The sequence below is a fragment of the Prinia subflava genome, chromosome 4 (genome assembly GCF_021018805.1).
Source record: "Prinia subflava isolate CZ2003 ecotype Zambia chromosome 4, Cam_Psub_1.2, whole genome shotgun sequence".
Taxonomy (NCBI): domain Eukaryota; kingdom Metazoa; phylum Chordata; class Aves; order Passeriformes; family Cisticolidae; genus Prinia; species Prinia subflava.
In genome coordinates this window covers 69,724,607-69,745,844 of record NC_086250.1, presented here as the reverse complement: position 1 = coordinate 69,745,844, position 21,238 = coordinate 69,724,607, and the positions used below count along the sequence as shown (strand labels likewise).

The following is a 21,238-nucleotide window of genomic DNA, read 5'->3' as shown; positions in this document are numbered from 1 at the left end:
CTGAAGGATATCAGGATTGAATTTTGTCCCTCTTCCATTAATTTCCTTTATGGACTACAAGCACACTTTCTGTTTGTTTTGGGAGAAGGCCATTGTTATTACAAGTTAAAGAGATAAAATGTATCATGGCACAAGAAAAAGACTTCAATTTTAGCAGAAATCAAAAGCTCCTGCTTATTAGGATATGATAGGGATGTAAGCTCTTGACTTAATGACTTAAAATTTCCAAAAACTTATCTTTGGCTTCATCTCATGCTTTAACTAGACAATAGGAAAATTATTCTGGAAGTCTGCAGGAAGTTTTTTTCTATTTTTTCTCACTAAAATGTTTCATATGTTGGGAGGGAACAATCCCCTCCTTCCTTGCATTTGGGAGGCTGAGCTGGCTGTGTATAAAACCATCAGCCTTGATATTCATGTGGTCCTAAGGAGGATATGCTTGGAAACAAAGATGGATTGAAGATTTTAGTGCAGGCACTGCCAGATCACTTCCTTTCCCAAATCCTAATTTTCCTTAAAATCCTTGATGCTTCCAACTCCCATTCTCAGGTACTTGGTACCATACAGTGCAAGGGGGCAGAGAGGCTGATCTGAACAGAACTATGTGTGAAAGAATTCCATGATCTACTGACAGATCTTATGGTCATTTTGCATTCTCTTAGAAAAGAAAATGTTCAAGTTCTGTTAAAAAAGAAAAGGATTATGGAAGAAATTTAATAGTTGAAAACAGACATGTATGAGTTGCATGGAAACATCTGCTTTTTGAGAATGGTGTCCTTAATGGGTTTACTCTGATAGCTGATCCTGTTTATCTGCCATACTGCAGTTAATATCAAATGCCAAATGCCTAAATCTTACATTATTATAATAACAAGAGTTGGCTTCCACAGGAACTATTACCTCCCAGAGCTTTGTGCAATTAATACATTAGATGTAGCATTGGAGGGAAGAGCTGCTGTTACTAAAATCAAGTTACTCTTTCTCCAGCAAGTGGTGTCCAGCTTTAGGCCAGCGTGTCTGACTCTGCTTCCTCTTGTACATAAGAAATATTCGTTTATTCCTAAATCTCCGTGTCTTACCCAGATGGTTTTATCCTGTCACCACCCTGTGACAGAGCAAAATGTTAATCCAGTTTTCAGAAGAGACACTGGAACTTTACTTAAATTAAATGCCAGCCAACAGACAGGGTAAGTTTTTTGGCAGGGTCAGGAGCTGAGCAGAGATTTTGTCTGTCCCAATCTGTTCTCTAGGACACCCATTTAGCTGTCAGTGCTTATGTTTTCTCACTGAAGCTACCAAGGAAAAAGTCTGGCAATGACTAAGATGATGACAATTTTAATTTTATAGATATATTTATATATGATAGGTTTTCTTGCTTGTAGAATACCCATACATAGATGCATTTCTATTCAATCAGATGAGTTTTGCATCTATTTTTTTTGCCTTCGCTTTTATCTGACCTGTTGTGCTGCCCCCTCTGACAAGGCAGCCAGGTGAGCATGATAATGTGGTACAGGTGATTGCACTTCTTTTTCTGCAAAAAGGCAGAATTTCTGTTCCTTTGTACCCTTGTGACAGTTTCAGGGACAAATAAGCTCTCAGTTTTTGTAAACCTGGAAATTCATTACTGAAGTGTTGAGTATTGCTGTCCTGAAACTGAGCTGTGGCCAAATTAAGAAAGTATATATTCAATAACCCTTTGGTCTGGAGTCCCTGCTGTGCTTCAGGAACATGATGTACCAAGAAACAGAGTTTGAGATTCTTTAGTGGTTTTTCCTTAAAAAAGGTGCAGGAGTTTCAGTTTCTTGCCTGAACTGTTCAGCTTAAGAAATTTTCCAGCATTTGAAGTGGTGACAGATCCCCACGGTTTGCATTTGGGATTCTGATGCTTTCTGTCCAGAAATCCTGAGGTGCTGTGTATTTATCAAGTTCAGCTTTTACAGCACCTCTGTGAGGTGGAATTATCATCGTTTGTCAGGTGGGAAGGCTGCAGGATGTGGAGTGACCTGCCCCACATCACCCTGCAGACCTGTGTCAGGAGAGGAGTGGATTCCTTCCTCCCCCAGCTTCTGAATCATCCTTTCATGAAAGCGACTTTGCCTTCTGACATAGAAATGATGTTTTTACCTACTGAATCATTTAGGTTGGAAAAGCCCTCTGAGATCATCAAGTCTATTAACCCAACACTGCCCAGGCACCTCTAAATCCGTGTCCCCAAGTGACACATCCAGTGTTTTTTGAGCAATTCCAGGAATGATGATTCCACCATTTCCCTGGCACAGCCTGATACTCTCAAGTAAGAAATGCTGCCTTTCTAACCAGATTTCTCATAGGCAGCCTGCTGACAGCTCTCAGCTTGTTTTATTTCAGTGATAGACAAATTCAGTCCTGCTATGGCTGAACTCATCCCTCCTGTAACCCAGGCTCTGCACAGGGGGCCCGCTGACATAATAAACAATTGCTCTCTATAGCTTTAGTAATGTGAGCATTAATATTGATCCAGCACTGACTTCTCTAACAACCAAAAAAAAAAAATGTATCTGTTATCTTGAGAAACCTCCCAAACAGCTCCAGTCTCCTTTCATTACAGGGGAGAGTTATGAGGGCAGATGGCTGAGGTGATATCCATTTGACCTATAGATGCTAACTCGGGCTGGATCATTAATAAGGTGGCCAGAGATAGGGAGAAATGGCAGTAAAGAGACTTAAAAAACAATCTTGTGCACAAAGGATGGCGCGTCCAGAAGTGCTGGGTGGCAAATGAGAGGGACAAAGGTGAGGAAGTAGCTGCGTTGTTGTAAATGCTCATCACCAAGTCAGGCAGCAAACACTTAAAAACTGCTGGTTTTCCATATTTAGTTCCTGCTCTGGTGTGAATCCTTTGGGAGGAAAGAGAGACGTAGGTCTTGAACTCAAGACAGAAATTTCACTTTCTCTAATTAACTACCCCTCCACCACCAAAAAAAAAAAGAGAAAAAAAAAGGAAAAAAAAAGTGCTTCATTGTTTTCTGCCACAGCTGTGGTGGCTCAGGTTTGAAAGCTGCTGCCTGGCAGCAAACCAGTCCTTACTAAGGATCAGACTGTGGCCTTGTTCCAAGAGAAATTTGGATTTCATTTGACCACGATAGGATTCCAGATTGTCATCTGAGCATGTCTGAAAAGTGGTGAATGTGTGTCAGTAGTTAAGTGCTCATGAACTTCCTTAGTCCCTGGATTGTTCAGGACTGACCCAGGCAATTTTTTCCAGATGTTTTGGGGAATCCAAGTCCGTATAAAAGGGATGGTAATGCTTCTGCTTCCTTACTAAGTTGTCTTTGTGGCTTGCAGGAATGTGCATGAAAGCTGGAGCCAAGACACCCCGATTTCTTGTCTCACCTCTACAAACTGCACTTTAACCTTTCTGCCCTTCCCTGGCACCTCCACACAAGATCACAGAAACTTTGTGGGCCCGCTGCAAACTTTATTTGGCCTTATTAAAAAAAAAATAAGCATTGCTCTTTTTTTGTTGTACAGAGCTCCGGTCCCTGTTCTCCAAAGCTCCTCTGAAATTGTTTTTTTGCCTTTGATCCGGCAGCTGCTGGTATTCTGCAATCCTGAGTAGGTAAAACATGAGAAGCACCTTGGGATGGGAAGGAGTTATAAAAATATGAAATATTGCAGTGCTCTTCCGTGAGAGAAGGGCTGTTTAAATGGACACTGGGCAGAAATCTTTAGCAAATAAATGTTCTGATTTTTCTAGTAAGTGTAAATTTTTTACTGTTGCAGTAGTTTATTTTCCACTTTATTGACTCTTTTTATCCCCATATTTCTTGTATTAAGGTGGTTAATGTTCCTATCTCTAAAGTCTATATCATCAAACCCTATCTTTCCTAATATTTTAATTTAGCTACACTTTTAATCTTGTGGCCGAGGCAGAAGATTTCTCTAAATCCCAATTTTAAAGTATGATGTTTGTTTTAAATTTTATCTCCTACTTTTAAACGAAAACAAACTCTCAGTGCTGAAGTAGGTGGAATGGGGTTGGGAGGGAATTGCTCAGTAGCAACGGGTGCTGTGTGACATCTGATGAATGCTGATTCCTCATCCCCAAACCCTTCTGAGCAGGCACAGGCAGCTGATTCCTGCAGCAGCTTAAACAGAGATTGAAATTACTTCCGTGATGCGGAAGCAGATTTTTTTCCCCCATAGCAGGTGCAGGCTCAGTCCACAGTGATTTCTCAGTTATACTCTAACTTTGCAGTTTAGAAAATTTAATGTCAGTGCCCAGCCAGGCAAAACCTAACTCCCTAACATTTCTGTTTTTCACGGAAGGCTAAGACTTTATCCCCAGGCAAAGTCTCCTCTCTGGGCTGGCTGCTGTAAATCCTCTGGGCCCTGGCAAAAGCCAGACTTGCTAGCTCATTTTACTTAATTTGTGATGCTGGCAAGATTTGTGCTGCAGCCCAGGGCTCTTGACTCAACTCTCCTAAATCAGAGCATTGACACATTACAGTAGAGAAACACCAGCACAGAAAACCTGAAAATAAACTCCTTGAAAAGAGTTACTTCAGAAAGATGCTGTCTTACTGAGTTTTAAATAGAGTTTAGTAGAATGTTTCAAGTGTCTTGGTGCTTTCTTCATTAAAGCCACCTACTCATTAAGAAGTTGGGTTTTAGCCTCTATCCTCAAAAAAAATTTTTACTACATATTTCATGTGATAATCTTGGGGTACTGGATATCTTTCCTCAGAAACCCAGCTAGACAAAATGTCTTGAGTTTTTGCAGGTGGGTAAACAGAAACTTGGGGTAAAGTGAAATGAGATGGTCTGTGTAGGAATGGTAACCAGAAGAGGTGTAATTATATCATTATTGCAAATACAAATGTGTCAGGTTAATGCCTGTGTAGACATTCTTATTCAGGACTAAGAATCCTTTTTCGTGCTGGGATAATTCCATTTTGAAAGTGAGGAAGTGTATCCAAGAGGATAAAGTGCTTGGCAGTGGTTGTGGAGATCAGAGGTTCTCCTTTTAAATCTACTGTGGATTTGTTGGGAGATCTCAAGTCAATTTTCTCTTTTCTCTGCACCATAGTGTCATGTGTGGGTTGAAGATGGTGTTGTATTTAGGGAAAAAAATTAATTGTTATTAAACAAAAAACCAGGGCAGTCACACAGGTGGTATCCACACTGGTTTGAAATAGTTGGTGTCTGATGTCTGCACTGTCTGATTTCAGGTTTATCTTGTTTTTAAAAGCAAGTTTTTGGTCTCACAGCCCAAATGCCCACTTGCTCTGGAGTGTGTTAGGTGGATTCCTCCTTCATTTTGATTTCACTGCTGCAGGAAGCTGGCATATGCACTCCAGGATTGTCCCACAATGCAAACAAAACAACAGTGAGGGAGATGATGTGGCAACACAAACACACACAGGGACATTCCCATACAGTCATAACAGATAATGTCCACCTGCAGCAGCTCTTAAGATGGTATCAGAGTATCAGAGACAGAACCTGGCACGTTGAATGGGGCTCAGTCCTCTGCTTTAACCTTCAGACTGTGCTGCTTCAGGAAGGATAAACTAGGTTTAGGAAGATGTTTTCCTAGTAGTTAATCTGCAGTCAAAATTGTGTGATATATAGGCAAGTTAGCACAATTCTGGTAAATTTTACTCTGACACTTTGCTTTTGCTGTGTTACAGCAAAAAAAATGCTTCACCCTCTTTCCCTTCATTTAAAAACGAATGAAGACGTTATTAGGGTGGTTTTGGGTAGAACTGACACTTTGGGCCTGCTCTGCCATTGGTGAGCTCTACCCTCCTCTCCTTTGCTCATGGGTTCAGTATTGCACTGCAGTGAGGGCACCTGGCAGTTCCAGCAGTGGCTGATGTGAGACAGGAGGTGCCACATGTTCTTCCAAGCAGACCAGTAAGAAGCTCTTAGGTTGTCTCTTCTGGGCTGAACTGCACACAAATATTTGCTCTGGTGCTTGTTTGTTTCTGTAAAACATGTTTCAGTTATCCTAATGCTTTTCTAAATGTTCTTTGTTACAGAGGAGGAAGAGGAGCAGGTTCCTACCGATGGAGGTACATCTGCAGAGGCCATGCAGGTCCCACTGGAAGAGGAAGGAGATATGGAAGAGGATGAGGCAATTAATGATGAGAACTACTTGAGCAAGAGACCATTGGAAAGTCCTGATCCTGAGGAATTCCCACCTGTGAAAAGGCCAAAACTGTCTGTTTCCAAAGGGGACGCCTTGGATGGAACTGTGGAACCACGTGAGCCTCTTAGCTCAATAAATACACAAAAAGTACCACCAATGCTTTCTCCAGTTCATGTTCAGGACAGTACAGACTTAGCCCCCCCTTCGCCAGAACCACCCATGTTGGCTCCCATTGCAAAACCCCAAGTGCCGACCCCCAAAACTGTAGAGGCAAAGCCGTTTGTACCCAAAACAAAGTCCAAAACAAGTTCTCCAGGACAAAAGACGAAATCACCGAAAACTACACCCTCACCAGTGGTAGCTGGGAGTCCCATTCGTTCACCAAAAACTGGATCCAAAGAAAAAAAGTCACCAGGTCGTGCCAAGAGCCCAAAAAGTCCCAAAAGTCCAAAGGTTCCTGCGCACGTTCCGCAACCACCTGTGAAACCTGAAACACCGAGTAGAACCCCTCTGGCTGCACTGAGTGAGAAGATAGGAAAGGAAAATATTCAAGTGAAACAGGGACAGACACCACCTGAGCCTGCCCCCAAGCCAAATGTGGACAACCAGGTGAAGAAAGTCCCGGTCATGGACAAGACCATTGATGATTCAATCGATGCTGTGATTGCTCGTGCGTGTGCAGAGCGAGAACCGGATCCCTTCGAGTTTTCCTCTGGGTCTGAATCAGAAGGGGAAATTTTCACCAGTCCTAAAAGACTTTCTATTTCAGAGTCTACAACTCCTAAACCTTCTTCTGTTCCTGCCAATAATGCAAATAAGGCAGGAGCAACTCCAATACCTGCCTCAGGTGGGACTTCAAGTTCAGACATTTCATGGACAATGGATGACTCAATTGATGAGGTCATTAGGAAGGCGAACATGGGGACACCTTCTAATCCACCTACCAACTTCACTTATTTCTCCTCTCCTTCTGCTTCACCTCCAACTCCGGAGCCTCTTCTCAAAGTCTACGAGGAGAAAACCAAGTTGGCTTCATCGACAGAAGTGAAAAAGAAATTGAAAAAAGAGCTGAAAACTAAAATGAAGAAGAAGGAAAAACAAAAAGAAAAAGATAAAGAGAAGAACAAGGAGAAAAATAAGGAGAAGGAAAAGAACAAGGAGAAAGATAAAGACAAAGAAGGAAACAAGGAAGCCAAGTTTCAGTGGAAGGAGCTACTCAAGGAGGATGATCCTGATCCTTATAAATTCAAACTAAAGGACTTTGAGGATGCTGACACAAAAGTAAAGTTGAAAGATGGCAATACCAAAAAAGAGAAAGAAAAACATAAAGATAAAAAGAAAGAGAAAGAGAAAGGCAAAAAGGACAAGGATAAAAAAGACAAAGAAAAACTCAAAGATAAGGCTAAGGAAGATAAGATAAAGGTGCCATCAGCACCTCTTGTGTTACCTCCCAAAGAAATGTCTATGCCCTTGTTCAGCACACCATCTGCCATGAGGCTTCCCAGCATGTTACCTTCCTTGTCTCCCATGCTACCTGAAAAACTATTCGAGGACAAAGAGAAACCGAAAGAGAAGAAAAAGGACAAAAAAGAGAAGAAGAAAAAGAAAGAAAGGGAGAAGGACAAAGAAAAGGAAAAGAAGGAGAAAGAAAAGGAGAGGAAAGAAAAAGAAAAGAAAGAGAAAGAAAAGGAGAAACACAAACATGAGAAGGTAAGCTGGCTGGATGAGTTGAGATGGCACACTTGTTTGAAGAATCCTCATGGATTCCTGTGTTTGCTGCTGAGCATTGTTCAAGAGCTTTGAGGAGAAGTGTGGCTTCAGGTTTGGTGTTTCTTAATAACAGCTCCAAAGAGGGTTCACCAAAAGCTTCAGAGATTGTCTCACCTCTTTGGGAAACAAAACAGTGGAATTCTAGTTCTGTGCATTTGAGATGTGAGATTGTCCTTTTCTCAACTCACTTTTCACTTGGAAAAGTTGAGGCTCAGACTCAACAACACACACAGAAAAAGGATGCAGTGTTGTGATGCAGAAAGTTTGTTCTGTAGGACAGAACTAGAAGGGCAGCAACCCCATACCTTTCATATAAACTTTAAATTTTGTTTCTAAAAGTTTGCTGTTTCAAAGTTTGTAGAAACCTGGAAATTCCCAGGTGGGCAGAAATGAGCAGACTGCCTTCAAATAAATGTTATCTCACATGCTCAAAAGAGTTGCTGAATCTTCTCTTAGCAAATCTGCCCCCTTGTTGCTCCAATTTGTTTGAAGTAAGAAAATTATTTTCAAATTATGGCCTAAGTGTTCAAATGTCACCTTTTGTTTCGAGTCTTTATGCTTGAGAGACAGAAGGGGAGAGCTAATTTTCAAGGGGTTTGAGCTCCTTCCATTCCTGTAACTCTTACTGATTTACATCAGCTAATGATAATTTCTTTTTTCCAATATCACCATATCTTGAGAATATATTTAATATTTAAGAAATGAAACCAGCATATTTGCATGTTATCAGATTTGAAATCCCATTAGAAGCAGCTCCCCTAATTCAGGATTTGCTCTAATTTTTTTGTCACTTCACCTTCTAATACGCATTAAATTGTTAATATTGAAAAGAAAAAAGAAAATAAAGAGATTGTCTTCCTATGTGATAACCTTGGCTACAAGAGTTCCTAAATCTCTATCCTTAGCCTTAGGAAGCACTGTGTGAGTTCCAGTTTTACCAACATGCTCTTTACATCCTGCTTTGAATGTAATACTCAGTTTGTACAAGCTCAGATTTGGGAAATTCCTCACTCTCCTTTTCCTGGCACTCGTATGTTACCTGCTGGACTTGCAACAAAGTGTAGATTCCAAGACTTGATACGATTTTTAAGTTTACCAATGGTTTTTCCATGCAGAATCCGGGTGATGTGAAGAGGTGATCAACAGGGTGGTGGCCCAGTTGTCCATGATAATTCCATGTCTGATTTAGGCTGCAGCAACACTTTCACAAATTCCCCATTTTATCTGTCTGCCCCTTGTGCCTGAGCTGTTTTGGCAGTATTTCATTGAGAATTTCTGCTGAGATTTTTAAGTTAAATATGGGTGTGTGTAAAATAGAGGCAATGAGTTTCTTGTTTTCCATACATTCAGTTTTGCATTTCTTCTGCAGTTGTCTGTGTCAAGTTTGCTTTAGAGTGATAAACAGACACATAAACAAATACAAACTGCTAAAGCTTCAGTATACACTCACCATATCTATATATTTATTAGGAAAGGGAGTTCAACACTAATAAAAACTTGGACAAATTAAATTGACAAAGCTGCCCATTACCTTGGCAAAAAGTCCCTGTCAAAAGATAAACTTTAAAGCTAGAATGCATGAAAGAGTTCCAAGATAGAATTAAAATTTAAACTGATTCTTGAGAGATAAGCTTTTTTTAAATCCACCTCTTTGCTGCAAGTCAGGATTTTAAAAATAAATTTCCCCTTTAAATCTCTTGAGCGATTTTCATTTTTTGCAAGGCCGCACTGCTGGTGTCCTGGAAAAATGGAGAGTTAGAGCTTTATCAGTTGGTGCCCTGAGGTATGTGGCAAAGAAGCTAAATCCTTGAAGATTAGCAAAAAAAATGCAGCACATGGCAATAAGGGGCTTATATGACTACTAGTATTAGTTCAGGTGAAAGAAGTATTGCTTATACATAAAACTGGACAAATCCACTGACAATGTATTTTTAGTTAGCTACAAAGGAGTCTTATATTGCTGGACTTTACCTCTTTGGTGATTTGGGAAGCTTAGTAATCCACTGTAAATGCTCTTCTGCTGGCCCCAATTCCCAGTATTACTCCAGAATGCTGCTCTTTCGTTTTAACCCCTAAAAGTACATGTTTCCTTAATTTTGCTTGTAGATCACACAATGACTTATTTAGCCAGCAGTTGTGCTGCAAGAGCAAATGATCAAGTTACAGTTTGGACGTTTAATCTGCCGCAGCGCATCCGCCCCAGAGGTGTGAGCACAACCTGGCAGATGAGTTCGTGGGCTCGCTGCAGTTTCAGCTCCTGATGGCCAGGAGAAAATATCAGAGTCCTGTTCCTAATATTGCTGTAGCTAAACAAAAGACTGGCTCAGCTGTAATGCTCCCAATTTTGAGCCCTGTAGTTATTACCTAAGTGCATCCCATTCTGTTTGGGTGATTGAGGCTTTTTATCAAGTTTTCCCTGGAATTTCTCCCCAGGCTGCTGAAAGGTGCAGAGCAGCAAACAGAACTCTGCATAAATGGCAGAAAAGAGGAGCTGAAGGCTTCATGCTGGGAGTGTTTGGTGGTGCCACCAAGGAGGAAAAGCGTTGTCTGCAGGCTTGCCTGCAGCTCCATGCCCTGCAGTGGTGTTGGGTGCTGCTCTCAGAGCCAGAAAGGAGATCTGGGGCACTGCCTTGCAAGCTCCAGCAGATGAAAAGCAAACACTTGAAACAGTTACACCCCACTTGTACTCCAGAGATTACCAGGCTTGCTGTAGGAGTGACTGAGCAGCTCAGGGAGCAGCTGCTGACCCAGTTTCAGCTAACCTTAATAAGCTGAGCTGGAAACTAAAGTAGTTGAGGAACTGCTTCATGAGAAATGGAGCCGTCCTTGCATCAGGGCAGGGCTTGCCAGAGCTGCCCCAAAGTAAGCTGTCCTTGCTCCTGTATCAAAATCCTGGCATCAGTGTAGAGGGAGAGTAAGCTCTGCAGGATGTAACTGTGAATGCTCCTTAGTTTTCTCTCTGGTCTGATGATGTAAACCCTACACACATTGTAGAAAGATGCTTCTTCTCTTCTTGTATCAAAGGATAAGATTTAGCATTGTGGTGGAGCCCTGTTTTCCTCTCCCAGCAGACTGTGATTCTGATATCTGAGCATAAAGAAGTGGTTTATGTGCTTTTCTTCTGCTCCATGAGCCCACACCACCATTGTTTAGAATAGTTCTGAGGACCTTTATAAATTATGTGGGCATCTCTCTGTGCTGTGTGCTGGAAGCTGCAGCAGCAGTGCTTGTCCTAAGACATTTCATATTCAAAACAGGCACTAAAGAAGGAGGAGAAACCTGCAGGAAAAGGGCAAGATAGCCTGTGCAAAGCCACAGTCCTGAGCCTCCAGTACCCAGGGTTCAGTTTAAGCCTCTAAGCAGTGGGTGATGTTACAGGTTAAGATGCTGGGAGAACAGAGAAAAGACTCACCTATGGAAGATGGCAGAGAAATTGTTGCAGGCATTAGAAGCTTCAGAGGAAAAAAGCTCTTGCAATACTCCAGGGGAATGACGTAACAAAAAATAGTTCTACATAAACAAAGAGTGGAGAGAGGCCTGTGAAATCAGCTAATCCCTATCCATGGAGAGCTGTATTGCAAAGCACAGTTCACTGTGTCAGAACAGGAGCACCACTCAGGCTGCTCTCCTTCTCTCTCTGGCCTAGCCATCTCCTAGAGAGCAGCTCCCATTCCTTCGCCAAAATGTGTGGCACGAGATTTTGTTATTACCTTTCTCAAAATAAATCCCACTTGAGCCCTCCCACTCTGGCCTGCTCTCTCCCACACTACTTTCTGTGCTTTGCATTGTTTGCCCTCCCTTTTTCTGTGAAAGCTTTATGAAACTGGAGGTTTCATCCAATTTCCATTTAGTGTTGTTCCATACTAGTTTTGTCTCTCAAGTTCCTGGAACAGATTCAGCCAAGTGGTTGTTTTATTAAATATGGTGACACACATGCTCAAAATTAAATCAGTCTCCATCTCTCTTTATATTTATCTCTCTCTATATATAATGTATATACACTTGTCATATATGGATATAAGCTGAGTAATGAATGCCTGGAGAATCATTACAGTGTCAGCTGTAGCATTTGTGGTTGTTCTGTGCAAGGTTTTGCAAACCAGTAGCTCAATGGGAGTTGGCAATTTTGGCATATACTGGTTCCATAAGTTCAAGGACATTTTCAAGTGGTCTAAACTCCACCAGATACCAAGATTGGAATCCCAGGCCACTTGAAAAATAGTCATTAAAAACCTCAACCTAATTGCAGTAAAATGCAGTGGCTGTTATGCCTGTGTGGAGAAGAACTTTCATACTAAAGTAAAGTTTCACAGTAAAGTAACTTTAAAGTATTCGGTGTTGGTGCATTCAGCTTGAAGTTTATTTCCTTCCCTTGTCTCTCCTTTTGATTCAAGAGAGTCATGGTACATTTATGTGATCAATCTGGGAAATAATTGAATTTAAATCTCAGAAAAATGTGCAAACACCAATGGGTGCCTGACAAGTTTGAGTACTAAGATCAAAGCATTTCATGTCATTGTTTAGAAACAAGCTGAGAAGTTTTGTGTCTCTAGAAGAAAAGTATTTAATCAAGAAGGTTTGCTAACAAATTGTATCAGGAGGTAACAAATGCAGCAAAACTTCAAGTTGATTTTTTTAGCTTAGTTTGTATTTGTAAATTGCTACGGCTGAGACTCCCTGCAAACTGAGACCCATCCATACCATGGGATGAAGTGTGAGAGAACAGTGATTAGTCTGTTGCAGTTTTGTCTCATTAAGTTGATATACTCTGGTTAACTCCATCAGTGCTTTCATGTAATTAATATATTTTGGGAGTCTGCTTGCAGTCTTTGATTGATGGTTGTGTTCCCCTGTACAGATAAAGGTGGAACCAGTTGTTCCAGCTCCATCACCGGTTATTCCTCGGCTGACTTTAAGAGTGGGCGCAGGCCAAGACAAGATGTAAGTACCAATAAATCCATCTGTGAGGTGTGTGCTCATCACAGTCCATCCTCTGGCACTGGATGGAGCTCTTCTTTTGAGTGGGAGAAGCTTAAAAATTAGTGGCAAGTTACATTTGTACAGCAAAATGTGTTCTCCAAGTGAGACCCATCACCTTCCATCCATCCTACTGTGGGTCCCATTCCATGTCTTTCCAGGGCATGGATTACAGAACTCCATCTAGGCTGGTGTGATGCCTCCAGTGACATTTAGTGAGCTTTCTGTAATGGATGCTTATTCTGAGTGTAACCTACAGCTAAGTTTCACAACACTCCCCAGCTAACAGTTGTTTTATGCTTTAAAACATAACAGTTGGAATTCCTTTGTACACATCTGTTTTATTATAACTGTTGATGATTATTCATGAGTGTACCTAACGCATTTCAAGTGCTGGTTCATTAGCTCCCTAATTATTGGGTGCTGTTGTACAAATAATAGTTACTTTGTACTGGATGAGCATAAATAGGGTGATCCCTATCCTGAGATCATCCAGCATAAACAGGAGGCTGGAGAGGCTGGGGAAACCATGTGTCACCAGGCTTCTTAGGCTGCTCCTGTCTTGTATGTGAAGGGTTTCTTTTAATCAGGTTTTTTGTGTTTTCAGGGCACAAAGCACACTTTCATGTCCAATGGTAAACATGAGCACCACACTGATTTTTTCATTTCCATTCTTCACATTAAATACTGCTAATGCAGTTGTTCCTCTTATAGAGCCATTATGAACTAAACCCCCTAAAAACTAATTTTTCTGCTCTAGAAGTTAAATGGGATTTAAATGATTATTTTCTTTTTCTCTGCTGTCCTACCCATTGGGTACCAAGTAGGTACCCATAGCTTTTACTGCTTTGAAGCTGCTAAAGGACTTCAGTCATTCCTTGGTTTCTAAGGGACACCCCCACCCCAATTATTAACCATTTTTGCTTTCTTCCTTTCACAGTACTTGAGTGTGATCTAAAATTCCTGTGCCTCAGGTTCCTGTACAAAGTGCCAGCTTTCTCAGAATACTTGTCTGTCCTGCTGAGCATGATTTGAATGTGCATGGCTGGATATGCTGTCCCTTGAAAGCCCACAAATCCATTTTCTTCCTTGAGGAGCCATGGATGCTTTTAAATTCTGCTTTTTCAAGGACAGTAGAGTGTTTATATGGGGGAAATTAACTCATATTTTCAAGGCAGAACTTCTAAATTAAAGTTCTGAAGCCATATTTTAGCAGCAGTTATCTTCCAACCTTATCTCACTGCAGTGTTTCTTGTACCCACACACGTTTTGAGAAGGGACTTCAGACTCCATCTGTTTGCTACAAATCCTGTGGGTGCATCATTGTCATCCTTGCCAGCCCTTAGTGGGTCTGAGATCCTGACATCTTGTTTCATGGGCTTTTGGGAAACTTACTTTTATTCCAGATTCATTTTTCCATCTTTGGTGGCACCTTGGCCCCCATCTGAGGACTACATAATAGGTAGAAAGAAAAGCTTTTTGATGTGTTACAGTAAGGGAAAGTTGAACTTATGTTTCATCTGTGTTGGTAATGAGGTTCTAAATATCTGGCAATTATCATATAAAAATGTTGTGTTTCAATTAGCCTGTCTCTGGAGTTTACTGGCATGGGATTGTTTGAGGATACCATGAATCTCCATGGAAAGGTGAAAGGAAAAATTCTAGGGATTCCTAGAATTTGATATGAGTAGAAACTAGATGGAGAAATTGGTTATTTCTATTTCTCTGTTAGAGAGAATAGATGTTTGGAGGCTTTTGGAAGTACTCAAGTACCTGTTCAGTTGGAAGTTAATCTATTTGGGGGAACTTCATATAGAACATCTTTAATAGATATACTTAGAGGTCTTCATGAGGCCACAGGGCTTTCAGGTGTCTGAAGCAAAAGTGTCAGACTGATGGTGCATGGAATGGAGATTCACATCACACCATAACCTCAGCACAGCCCCAGCACAGCTGACTGAGTGACACAGCAGTGGTGAGCAAAATGCCTTTGCAGTGCAGTGAGCAGCTGGGGCTCTTCAACCTGGAGAAGTGAAGGATGTGGAGAGACCTTAGAGCCCCTTCCAGTGCCTAAAGGGCTCCAAAAAAGCTGCAGAGGGACTTTCTACAAAGGCATGGAGTGACAGCATACGGGGGAAAGGCTTCAAACTGACAGAGGGCAGGGTTAGATGGGATATGAGGAAGAAATTCTTCCCTGTGAAGGTGATGAGACCCTGGCACAGGTTGTACAGAGAAGGTGTGGCTGCTCCATCCCTGGAAGTGTCAAAGGCCAGGTTGGATGGGCTTGGAGCAGCCTGGGACAGTGGAAGGTGTCCCTGCCCATGGCAGGGAGTTGGAACTGGATTATCTTTAAGTTCCCTTCCAACCCAAATCATTCTATGATTTTATAATTTTACTTCTTGACTCATCTGCTTGGACCAGTGTACAAAGCAGCAATGGCAGCAGCAGGAAAGTAATTTCTCTTGTGTTTGTGAATAAAAGTACATATTTCTCCCAGATTCAAAGTAATACCTGCATTCAGGCTTGTCTGGAGTGCAAATGTTCTTACAGCACGCATCAGCTTAAAAGAAGTGGCTTTTAACAACATTGGGTTAATAGACATGAAAATGTATTATTGCTGAAGGATGGACAAACCAATATTGGAAAAACTGTGCTACTTAAGAGTTTTTTTGCAAGTGTTTTAACTGCACAGTAAAACAAGAAGAAAGTAGATTATTATCAAAGCATTTCCATCTTAGTTGTAAACAATTACAGCAATACTTGCATGGATGCCACATTAGAAGAAATTTACTGGATTCCATTCTAATGCAATTAGAGCTAATTTTGTTCTTTAAATGAATAAAAGGTCAGCTAGTAAATCTAGTTTATCTCAAGTCCAGGCTTCAATAAATTGTTTTATTTAATTTGTTGTAAAAGATCTTATCCTTAATGGGCCTTGCTCTTATTGGTTTGCTTGGGTTCTAAAATATTTATGACCACCTTTTTAGATATGATTTGAATGATATGTTGGAAGGGTTTTTCACTTTTTTTTTTTCCATTCCAGTGTTATCAAGGTAGATTGCTAACTGAGTTAGTATAGGAAGGAACTAGAGATGCTATCTTTTTTCAAAACAAAACAAGCAAAACAAAAAACACAGGCTTTTAAATTTTAAATGAACTGCAAATGATGAATAGAGTTTAATACTTTTATTCAATTACATCATGGCTTCTTTTTTGTCTTGTTATTTTTCCTAAGCACTATCATTTTTCATACACAAGCTTTTTTAAATCATATCCATTGATAAGGTGTTGACATTCCAGCTACTACTACAGCTGACATAAACTTCAGCAAAAGTACATGGTGTAATGTTTGATACTTCTGATAAATTTATCCTACATTTAAATACAGCTTTTAAGAAAAACCACATGGCTGCTGACACTAATGCCAGACCACAAAGCACAATATTATTCACTGGGTGCTGTTTCAGTGTTTCTGTGCCCTGGAAGCAGGATACATGTTTTTTTGTGAAATCAGGTCTCCAAATTTACCTTAAAATTTTGGACTTTTGCTCCAGACTCATATCATAACTCTGCCATCAGCAGGGAACCTGGAAAGCAGACAGGAAGAAGGGGAAAGACATGCATTTTAACAATGTTTAACTGGTAAACCTGACCTGCTGCTCTAATGAAATTGCCCCTTGTCTTCTATATTTTTAAGTGAATAGATACGTGACTTTCTCCAAAAACAAATCACACATGTGCTCAGATATGTATGTGTGTGTGCCTATAAAAATATATATATTAAATAACCTGTGGATTGTAAGATAAAATCCTAAAAGGATTAAGGGATGAAAAACATTTTGTTACCCAGATACTTAATTGGCTCCACTAAAAATCTTTATTACTTGATAGGATATTATCAGTCCAAGGGTGACTTATTTTTGTGTGGAGGCTCATTCAGTTCCATGATACCCCCATGACAAAAGCCATGAGCAGAACCTGCCAACATCCTGGATGGAGGATCTCAAAACCAAGAGTCAAGATAGAGAAATTATCCTGTGATAACAGATGTGATCTCTCTGTTTAATATCAGTGACCCAGAAGAATATTTTTGGGACTAGGAGGACAGGAGAACTTGGTTTATTACGCCAAGTTTCTTGATTATCCATCTAAGAACTTCTACAACTCCCACAGGGAAGAGTATTTTCCCAATAACCAATCTAACCCTGCCCTCTTTCAGTTCTATTTGCTCAAGAATTTGTTATTTTAAGTACACAACAGTGCAGTAAATCAGTTCTTCACTCATACTTTTTGAAACCCCACAGCACTATATAATCTCATGTGTAACATGCAGAGTGCCACCAAGTGTATGTTCACCAAAAAAGAGATGCCTTAATGAGGGATCTTCTATCTACAACAAGCTTAATTTACAAAAGAGTTGAGTTGCAAACTCTCCAGAGATTGAATTTTCTTGGGAAAACTGCACACACACCTACACAATCAGACTTTAAAAGGTCATACCACCAAAGGAGGAGAGAAGAAGGTTGTAACAAATACATCCATATGCTTCTTATTGACCTGGCTATTGAAGAGAGAAATTAGGCAAGGACTGTGTTGGTGCTCCCCAAAGCTCTCTGTGGATCTGAGTTGCTGCTGTAACATGCATGTGGTCTTTTAAAACTGTTCAAGCTCTGTGTGGGTTGTGGAAAAAAAGCTGGATATCCAAGACTTTGCTGCTAGTTTGAATTAAACTAGAGTCCTGCCCTGTGAAGTTTCCAAGCATGCACCTGATTGTCACAGAATCATCTTTGGTGTATATTCAGGAGCTTCAGTTTTTATTAGGATTGTTCTCATATGGATAAATCAAGGGATGTGAAGAAACTTTTGAACTTTGGGTGCCATTTAGTGGAGCGCTTGTCAGACTTCGATAATTTACATTATTGTCTTCATAATGTTTGCCCACAAAAGCTGAATAATGGGGTTCATTAAGCTCCCTGTACAGGCATATCCAAATTGTTTGCCTCCAGCATCGGCTCCCTACGTGTGGCTGGGGAGGGAAGGATTGGCTTTTTATTGACTTGTCAAGCCTTAGGTTTGCATTACCAGCCAAGTAGCTCATGACCCATTCCATTTATTGCACTGTTTTGTGGTGGGGAAACAGGTAAAGGAATCCTGCTGGAAGCCCCTCCCTGTGCACGTTTCCATGAATAAGGGCAGTGTTTGGAGCAGTTAAGGCACCGTGACCAAAGCCTTGGACAGGAGGAGTGGCAGCAGCATGGGGCTATTGTGGGACACAGCTGTGGGCGGTGTTGGTTACCCTGCCAGACGTCGCTTATTCCAGGGAAAGCTCCAGAGGAGAATTCATTGAGGAATTAAAGAGGAGGGGAAGAAAAAAAAAGTGATACTTCAGGGAGAAAAATGGAGAAGGGCTAACCACTGTTTGGGAAAATTAAACAATAAAGCACAAGCAGTAGAAGTCTGTGTTTATTGCTGTGCTAATGGGCATCCCAATTATTTTAGCAGGAAAGGCCATGTTAACTGTGCCTTGACAGAACTACTGCTCTGGGTGTCAATCCAACTTTTGCTGTAAAAGAGCATGTAATGGTGAAATCATTTTTGATATGATCAATAGACCACCTAAGTAAGGAGGCAGAGTAATGAAAAATGATCTTGCTCCTCTCCAAGGTGTGCTGAAGGAATTCCAGTGATCTTTACTGCTTTCATCAATCTTTGTGAGTGTATTTACTGACATAACCACATTTCTCTTTCTGTGGTCTTTTAAATTATAAGAGCTGGAGGACTGATTTTCGGTGCCTTTTAAAATGCTGAATGTATTTTAATGAAGATACCGTCTCAGCTATGATTCATATCCCTTTCCCAATTGTTCTTTTCTAGTGTAACATATTGGCCCAAATCCTGCTGTAAAATCCCCATGTGTGGTCCTGTATCCATCCAGAAGTCTCTTTCACTTTGGTGGAGGTTCCCCAACCTCTCCCTTGCTGCAGGATTGCAGCTTTTACATGGGAAAAAAAAAAAGAAGAATACCATATCCCTTTTACTAAAGCAAGTAAATGATCATTTTTGTTTAGATTTCTAGAGGTGATTTAGCACAGCTTGTTTCTTCCTTGAGCATGATTTTAATGTACAACTTCAGATGTAGTCCCTAGGTTTTTTGTTCCTTTTTTTTAATTACTGAAGCTACCCCAACTAATTATTTATCCTGTTTATGGCAGGTAGTCTGTGGCAAATTATTTTCATTTTGCTGCTGGCCACATTGGGTGATGACTTGAAAACTGAATTCATAAAAAGACTTGAGTCATTAGAAAACAAAACAACTCTCTGTGAGATTCTTTGATTTTCCTGCTTATTGCTCAAGAGTAAAATCAAAAATTGTATACTGTATACCACAATTAAAAAAAATACTTCAGGCAGGTTTAGACACATGAGGGAATTGGTTGTGTAAATGACCATGAGCAGCTGCCCTTATGAAGCACAACAGAAACTGATCAAATATGTGTGAAAGATTAGAAAGACAGATGGGTAATTATTTCAAAAATAAACTTTCCATTGAGGATGACTGCAAGAGGAAGGCACTGATTTGTTCTTGTCTTTGACAGAGGTGCTTCTTTTTATTCACTCTTTTCTTGAGGTTTTTAAACAAAAGTGAGGAAACTCCATAGACACAAGGATTTGTGGAATAGTTCTGGGAGATGGATGTGGACAAGAAGACCATAAAGAAATAGCCACAAATGAACAGATGGTCCTACCTGAATTTAGTGAATTTGTCCTGTTAGCAATTGACCTTCAGCTGTAGACAGTCTCCAAGTCCAAGATTATCTGCCTTACTTGTTTCTTTCAAAAACAAGCTTGGTAACAAACTGAAAATTACAGATTTAAAGACTTTCTAAACCCATACCTATACAATTTTCTGTTACTTAATGCAATTCATGTTCTGTACCAGTTCCCACCAAAAGGGTGGATATAGGAACGGTTTATGGGCAAGCTCCTAGATCATGCACCCCATAACATTTCCCAAACAAATAACAATAAAAGGCAGTTTGCTGGGAACATAGAAGAGAAAGTGTGCAAAGAGCTCATTGACATAAACATGTTTTACCAGGTTCTGGTTTTGCTCTTGAGAACTCAGCAGAAGGGGTTGGTGCCAGGTGGTTTTAACAGTGAAGATGTTTGTTATTGATGATAAGAGAAGAAAAGAGATGAAAGATACCAGGACGCCACGCTACCAGCTCAGTTTTGTTTTGTCAGACTGGCAATGAACCATCCAGAGGTGTAAGTCAGAATGGTGAGAAAATGGGAGGGAGATTTAGGAGTCATCGACAGAAAGGTGCTTGTGGTTGTTGGGAGAAATACTCTGGGTGTAACAGATACAGAGGGTGAAGGCCAAGGGCAGAACTCTGTTTCACTTCAAGTAATGGGAAAATAAACAGTAGAAAACCTGTAATTCAATTTCAGCAGTGCATGTGTCCATAAAGCAAAGGAGTTAGCTGGAAATGTCAGCTGGACTGAATGTCCAGGTGTTTGTGGGGCTTTGCCATAATGTTGAATAGTAGATTCAAAGAATAATTTAGATTGTAAAAGGCTTCTTAGATCATCAGGTCCAACCATTAACCCAGCACTGCAAAATCCATCACTAAACTCTGTGCACAAGTGACACATTTACGTGTCTTTTAAATCCCTCCAGGGATGGGTGACTCCACCACTGCCATGGGCAGCCTGTTCCAGTGCTTCACAACCCTTTTCATTAAATCATTTTCCCTAATACCCAATCTGAACCTCCTTGGGCTTAACTAGAGCCATTACCTCTTGTCCTTTCACTTGTTACTTGGCAGAAAAGACCTACCCCTAGCCCCTACCCCTGGCTGCACCTCATGTCAGGGAGTTCTAGAAAGTGATGAGGTCCCCCCTGAACCTCCTTTTTTCCAGGCTCAGCCCCTTTCCCAGCTCCCTCAGCTGCTCCTGGTGCTCCAGACCTTCCCCAGCTCCTTTGAAACAGAGAGTGAGCTGTTGATCTCCATGTGCACCATTAAAAGTCAACATGCTTTACCTGGGAGAGACAGTCACCCAAAAAAGTGGATGTTATCTTGGAATAAGTGCTCAAAGTTCATTTTCCTTGATGGAGAAGAATACCACATGGCAGGTGATGTTAAAGTGCTGAAGTCTTTTCACTTGCAAAATTGCTTGGGGCTCCTTTGGAGGTTTGGTGCATTCTGGCTCTTTACAAACTCACAAGTTGGTCACAGCTTGTGCTTGTGAAGCTTCTGTTTGCCAATATGACTTGTTTACACAGAATAAAATACTCAGCAGGGCATGAAACAGCAAATAAATTTCCCTCTCTAATAGTAATATGGGAATTAG

General features: G+C 40.8%; 1 protein-coding gene across 1 annotated transcript in view; it reads left to right on the top strand.

Annotated features, from left to right (window-relative positions):
* The window catches only part of TAF3 (TATA-box binding protein associated factor 3), a 113,562-nt gene that overhangs the window by 80,133 nt on the left and 12,191 nt on the right, over positions 1-21,238 (top strand). Inside the window, exons 3-4 of the mRNA XM_063397068.1 lie at positions 6,027-7,846; positions 12,765-12,847. Coding sequence (XP_063253138.1) covers positions 6,027-7,846; positions 12,765-12,847 — 1,903 coding nt within the window. The remainder of the gene's footprint in view (positions 1-6,026; positions 7,847-12,764; positions 12,848-21,238) is intronic.